Source organism: Chenopodium album, chromosome 23, assembly GCF_948465745.1.
Source record: "Chenopodium album chromosome 23, dcCheAlbu1.1, whole genome shotgun sequence".
In the NCBI taxonomy this organism is placed as follows: Eukaryota; Viridiplantae; Streptophyta; class Magnoliopsida; order Caryophyllales; family Amaranthaceae; genus Chenopodium; species Chenopodium album.
The window spans coordinates 20194885-20202072 of NC_137856.1; the positions used below are offsets into that span (position 1 = coordinate 20194885).

Consider the following 7188-nt stretch of genomic DNA (forward strand, 5'->3'; position numbering starts at 1 on the left):
ATATTTTGATGTATTCTTTTCTCCTTCTAAGCATTGAGGACAATGCTTCATTTTAGCTTGGGGGAGAAGCGTTTACGCTTTTTGTATATATTTCTTTGTGAGTATAGCTTCAAGTAAGCTTGAGGGTGTTGTTTTTGTTTGGTAATTTCTTGATTGTGGTGTTAAGGATTGATCACCCTTTTGCTTCACTTTTTAGGAAAATCACCAAATTTTAAATTTTAGCCTACCTTCACCCTTTATGCCTTACGTTACAACCTTGGGGAAAGACCTTTCGACCTAGATAGTTGAGTCACTATTCGGGGGAGGGCATCATGGGTCATTGCCTAAGGAAAGGGGATGCATAGTCAAGATTGTCGAGTAGCCTAATAAAACTTCTTTTTCCGGTTCCTTCGAGGAATCAATGGGATGCTCACTAAGGGGAGATTTGAGACTAGTGGGGAGAACGCGGTAAGATTGTTTGGGATGGTGGATTGTGATGTCTAGTTCCTATGCCTAGCATACCCTATGTTTCAATCAACCTTAGATATCTTTAAAAGTGCATACCTTAACTACTTGATAAAGACTTTCATTCATTTGCATTATAGTCTCTATGTAAGTCTATTTCGCAAAGGTTTTGTTTTCATTTTCTTTTCTTTTCTTTTTATGGTTTTGCCTCATTGATGTTTGGTGGAGAGTTATGGGTCAAACTCTTAGGATACCCTTACGAGACCTCACTCGTCCTCATAGGCGACTTTGGGGTTTAAAGGGCTTGTTGTAGCTAAAAGCAACCGTGATTCCTACGACAGTGAGTCTTAGTGTACATTCTTATCTTGAGTCTTTCTTTTTCATTTTTCAATAAATTTTTCATCCTTGTTCTTTCTTGCTTTGTTTTGCTCGAGGACGAGCAAAAGTTTAGCTTGGGGGAATTTGATGAGTGACATTTATGGCACTCATTTGATCTCTTTTTGGATGAATTTCATTTCATTTTATAGCTCTTTTCTTTAGTTTTCTTTAGTTTTACTCTTTATTTCTTCATTTTGTGCTTTTCGTAATTAGTTTCTTTATTTTGTTCATTTTCTCGTTTATTTGTCGTTTTTCTCTATTATTTGCTTCTTTTCTTTTGTTTGTAGGTTATGATCGATTGTCCAAGGATTCCCGAGCTTCCCTTCAACAGTCATCATTGCTTTTGATGCCTTGTGCTAGTGCATTGAGCTTCAAGTCAAGAGGAACTCGAATAGCAAGTTTCAAGACCGGTGCACACAAGCAGTGTGGACACCATTTATACCTTGTGCCCACCCATATTGCCAAAAACTTGCTGCCTACTTCGTTCCCCATCACCATCACCAAAGGTGTGTGCACTGGATGAGCTAAAATGAAGAAGGGAGGGGATCATATCCATATAGGTGCGGGCGCACAAGAGGGATGTGCGGCCGCATAGTTGGCGCGTGGGGCCGCACACCAGGCGCGTGCGGGGGCACCCACATGGGTATGTGCCCGTGCGCCCCTTTCTCTCTCCTACGTGCGACCGCACCGGCGTGGGTCTATTTTTGGACGTCATAACCGACTTCTCCCTTGTATATATAGTTATTTCCTTCTATTTTTGGATAAGTTTTACATTAGATTTCATTTGCTTAGTTTTTTATTAGAATTTTAGAAAAAGAAACTCAAGATTGAAGAGAGAGAAATTCATGGTGTATTGTTGATGATTCAAGATTTCTTCGTTGTAATTGATCTTTGATCAAGTTTGTAAGGATTACTCATCTTTGATTTCAATATAAGTTTGATTTTAGTTGATTTCATTTGTTTTTCATATGATTGTTGATTGTTTATGTTTGATTGAAGTTGGATTGAAGTTTAATTGATTTTTGCTTTGATCTTTAGATTTCTAATATGTTGATGATGAAATTGTTGATTAATGTTGTTTTGATCTTAATTTCTATGGCTAGTGAGTAGTTTACTTGCTAGGGTAATGGTGAAGCATGTATGAGTAATGGATTAGAGTAATTGGGGATAATTAATGGAGTTGATGATGTGATTAAACTTGGTTGATGATTCATGTGCATGTGTGTAATTGATTGAAGTTTGGCATCTTTGATTGTTGCACTAGATTGCATTGTAAGCTCACATTCATACGGACCATTGATTTGTGACTTGCATTTTCACGATTGAGGTATCTTGTGATGTTTCCTAGTTAGAGTTTATCGTAGTTGACGCTAGTTAGACCTCTAGGAGAATAGCTTGATATGCTCTTTTGGATGCATGTTTGATCTTCCCTCACATCGATTGACTTAGTTGGTTTGACCTCCCCAATTATCCTCCTCTATTACAATTACATGTGGATTCGTTCCCCTAGTGCCTATTACCTTTGATTTCATACAAGTTCATTTGCATTATTAGTTCTAGCTTTAGTCCTTGCTATAAACCCCGCTCTAGACTTCGGAATAGCTTAGCGTTAGGCAATAGACTTTCAATTACCATTCCCTTGGGTTTGACCTCGACTTACTACTATACTCATATAGGGGTTTGTTGAGTTTACAAATATTGTTTGATTGGGTGGGGAAAGTAGCCCAACGACCTACCGTTTCAACGCCCGTCAGCATGTCCTTATATTTGAGTCCAATTGGAGCATTTCCTATCTAGAAGTTTGATTGGTTTTCTTGAATCCTTGTCATGTCAAGTTTGTTGTGTTTGTTCTTTATTTTAGTCTTCCTTGCTTGAGGACAAGCAAGAGGCAAGTGTGGGGGATTTTGATAAGTGGCATTTATGCCACTTTTCTATCCTTTTTCTCTTAGGATTTTCCCCTCATTTGCACTTGTTTGAGCCTTTTTAAGCATTTTTACCTTAGTTTTGTCTTTTTCTTTCCTTTCTCGTGTTTTCTTTCTTTCGTTCCCTTTTTCTTGGCTTTTCTAGCTTTTCCTTTTTGTTTTGTAGGTTTTTGGCTCTTCCGGATGAACCGTTGAACGCTTGGCAAGTCATGGAGTGGAGATATGTTTCTCAAGGATGGAAGTATGGCAAAACAGAGGAGCCGCGGGCGCGGAGCCTAGGAGCTGCGGGCGCGGGTACCTGAGCATGACAAAGTTAGCAACCTTCAGTAGATGTCGCGCCGCGCCTCAGGAGAGGGCTCTCCTCCCTGACCCGCGGGCGCGGCACCAAGAGCCGCGGGCGCGGCTGAGCGAAGGTGGCTCCCCCTCTGTTGCTGTGCCACGGCCTCTCCTCAGCAGGAGAAGACATCTACCAGGAGCCGCGGGCGCGGGTTGCTGGGTTAAGCAACTCCGTACCCACGATGTAGAGGGCGCGGCTGCAAGCTAGAAGGCTCTCCGAGCCATTTTATTTCCGTCTTTTGTGCTTCATATATATAGCCTCCTATTCAAGTTTGTATTATCATCTATCATTATCTTAGAAACAATTAAACCTAATCTTAGAGAGAGAAAGTGTACTATTACTCAAGTTATCTCCTTGTTTGCAACTTTGGTTCAAGTTTCATTTCAATCTATCAAGCAACTTTGCAAGATTTAATCTTTCTATTATTGCCTCCATAGTAATCTCTAATCCTTTCTCTTAGCTTTATTTATTTGCACTCTAGTTGTTTATTTCTATCTATTTTGTGGATCAATATATTTTGGTATTTTCATTATTTTTGATCATGTTTGCTTTCATGTTTCTTGTGTTTTCATTTAGTTTTGTCATTATGTCTAATCCCCCTTTTTTAGGCTAATCTCTTAGCAAGGGGAAGGGGGTGTAAAATATGTACTGAATGATGGATGAATGATGATAGTGGATTGACTACATGCCTTAAATTGATGAAAGATATGATTTTTATTGGCTTGAGATTATTGTAGCACTTTATTTGATTACCTTCTAGTTTAAATGCATGAAAATGATTTGAACTAGACTTAGATCACCTTTATTTTAATGATTGCATGAGAATGAGTTGTTAAAATGGAGTTCCATGTATTGTGCCCCTTTATTCTCTTGGCTAGCTTGTGCCTAATAGGATGCATGATTATGATCCTAATTAGCTTAGACTACTTTCATTAATTTGCCTAAACTATTGCATGAAAATGAATTGTTTAGGTAGAATTTTATATTCTTTGGCATGTTAATCATGATACTAATCATTGTTTTCCTTCTTTCTAATCATGTTTGAAACCCCCTAATCCCTAGCGTTGTTATACCTTGATTTAATCACCCTTTTACATGTTTATTTATAGTTCTAATGTCTACATTCCAAATTCCAACAAAATATACCCCTTTCTTACTCTTGCATGGTGATTTTGATATTAGATGAGAAAGCTTCCTCAGTGGATCGACCCTTGCTTGCTACTAACTAGTTTAGTGTGAGGTCTAGGTTTTATAAATAGTTAATTTGATTAGGGTTAATAGTTTAACGACCTATCCTAGCCCGACCAGTAATTTCTGCCAGAAAATCAGCAAAGGCTTGCCCGTTGATCGCTTTTCTAGGTTTGAACGTAATGTCGAAACCTCTAAGCTCCAAGGCTCATTTCAACATTCGGCCACTGGCTTCCAGAGTAGCAAACGACTTCTTCAACGGCTGATCAGTATATACCACAATTGAGTCGGCTAAAAAATATGGCCGCAGCTTCTTTGATGCCATGAATAGGGTAAGACCGAACTTTTCTATGGGTGGATACCTTAGCTCGGCATTGCGCAGTATATGGCTAATGAAGCAGACTGGGATCTGATTGTCGTCCCTCTCAACAAGGAGGACAGCACTTAAAGAATGATCTGAAATAGCAAGATACATGAATAGCTTTTCATCTTTGAGTGGACTGACGAGTCGAGGTAGTGTATGCAAGTGGCTTTTCAGCTGCACGAAGGCTTCCTCAGGCTCCTCTGTCCACTCGAACATAGCTTTCTTCTTGATTGTTTGAAAAAAGTATCGGCACTTATCCCCTGATTTTGACAAAAATCGGCCGAGAGCAGCTAGGCAACCGGTCAATCTTTGCACTTCATTGATAGTCCTTGGCGACTTCATATCTAGGACAGCTTGAATTTTTTCAGGGTTGGCCTCAATTCCTCTCTAGTCGATCAAAAACCCGAGAAATTTGCTGGACTCAACACCAAAGACACATATCTTTGGATTTAGCATCATCTTATGCCGCATGAGTTCGGTAAACATTTCTCGAAGATCCTTCAAATGGTCGGCCGGAAGCTTTGACTTGACAATCGTGTCATCAATGTATGCTTCTATATTCCGGCCGATCTGATCTCTGAAGATTGTATTGACAAGTCTCTGAAAAGTAGCGGGAGCATTCTTGAGACCGAACGGCATAATTTTGTAGCAGTACAATCCCTGCTCGGTCACAAGGGTAGTTTTTTCTTGCTCTTCCTCCCAAAGTGGAATCTGGTGAAATCCGGAGTATGCGTCCACAAAACTCATAAGAGCATGTCCGGCCGTAGAGTCAACTAGACGGTCGATTTTTGGCAGAGGGAAGCTATCCTTCGGACACGCTTTATTGAGATTAGTTTAATCCACGCACATTCTCCATGTTCCATTTGGCTTTCTAACCAAAACCACATTTGCTACCCAGCCAGGGTAATAGCATTGCCGAATGAAACCTGCGTCCAACAGCTTTCTTATTTTGGCTGCGGCCGCCTGATTCCTTTCTTCTCCATGGTTCCGCTTCTTTTGGCGGACAGGCTTGACAAGCGGGTTCACAGCTAACTTGTGTACGGCCAGGTCTGGGCTAATACTCAGCATTTCGCTTACTTCAAAGGCAAACACATCCTTGAATTCTTTCAACAGACTGACTAGATCATCCCCAAGCAAATCAATGGCTATAGTGCCTACTTTGACTGTCCGATCGGGTCGATCGGGGTCCAGCACTATATCCTTGTGATCGCCGGCCGGCTGGGGCCTCAATTCTTCTGGCTGACCGACGGTCATTAATTGCTATGAATGTTCTTTCTTGGCCGCCTTTCTCTTTTGGTCGACCTGGTATGCTTGGAATGACCCATTATCTAAGCTTGGCTCGGACGACTTTACTCGGACTTGAATCGTCGGCTTTACAGCAAACTGGTTGCATTCTTTTGCCATCTTCTGATTTCCTTGGATCGAGCTGATTTGTCCGTCCGACCTTTTGAACTTAAACAACATTAAATGAGGCACGATCACGGCCTTTGCTATAGTGAGGGTGGGGCGGCCAAGTATGACATTATAGCTAGTAAGTTCCTTGACAACCAGGAAGCGAACGACCATGTCTCTCCCTGCTCCTTTCTGCCCCAGTCGGACTGATAAGTCAATTTGACCGACTGGGTAAATCACTGTCCCACCAAACCCAACCAACGGGTGTGAGACGTCCTTCAAAGCATCCTCGGGGAACTTCAGATTTTTCAAACAGGCGAGGTTGATAATATCGGACAAACTTCCCGTATCTATCAGTATCCTCTTGACCTTCAGGTTGGCTATCTTCATGATGAATACCATAGGATCATTATACATAGCCTTGACCTCTCCTCGGTCAGCCTCACTTACAATTACCTCCGGAAATACCGTAGGCTCCTGCTTAACGCCTTCTGCGTTCATTACTTCTTTTCCCAAATTCCGTGCATCCTGCTTGATTCCTCTCATGGTTGGACCGCTTGTGGCGAAGCCGCCTGATATAACGACCACATAACCAGAGTCTGTGCCGTTCCCATATTTTTCTTTCTCACTTTGCTTGTTCTTGTCTAGCTTGTCATCTGTCCGAGTGTATGTGTACTTAGGCTTCTTCACATACGAGTTGAGCATGCCCTTCGCGGCCAACTTGTCTAGCAACCTTTTCAAACTGTTGTACTCATTAGTATCATGCCCCACCTCCTTGTGGTAATGGCAGTACTTGTTTTTGTTTCTGTACTGGAGTGAGCCTCTCAACGGCGTGGGCTTCTCAAACTCGAACTTATCTTTGATCTCCATCAATATCGAATAACAATTCGTATTGAACTCATACTGGGGCTCGTACGCCTTTAGCTTCTTTGACTTGGTTTCTAGGCCGTCGGCTACCTAGACTTCCTTTCTCTTGTTCTTCCCTTCTTTCTTTTTCCCGGCCGAGTCTTGCTGAGAAGTTTGCTTCTTCTCAGCCCCCTTGGCCGGTACTTCAGCTTTTGTGAGAGAACAAAAGTATGTCACCTCTTTATAAGCTTTGGCTTCCCGCAGAACGCCTGCGTATGTCCGAACCTTTTTGCGGACCAAGTCAAATTTGAAACCAT

General features: G+C 41.6%; 1 protein-coding gene across 1 annotated transcript; it reads right to left on the reverse strand.

Annotated features, from left to right (window-relative positions):
- Window positions 1-5893: 5893 nt before the first annotated feature.
- LOC145607100 (uncharacterized) lies at window positions 5894-6895 on the reverse strand. Its single transcript, XM_081662864.1, has one exon. The coding sequence runs from the start codon at window positions 6893-6895 to the stop codon at window positions 5894-5896; it is 1002 nt and encodes a 333-aa protein (XP_081518990.1).
- Window positions 6896-7188: the final 293 nt, after the last annotated feature.

Coding starts and splice junctions, on each gene's coding strand:
- LOC145607100 (XM_081662864.1), bottom strand. CDS start 6,895: ATGGAGATCAAAGATAAGTTCGAGTTTGAGAAGCCCACGCCGTTGAGA.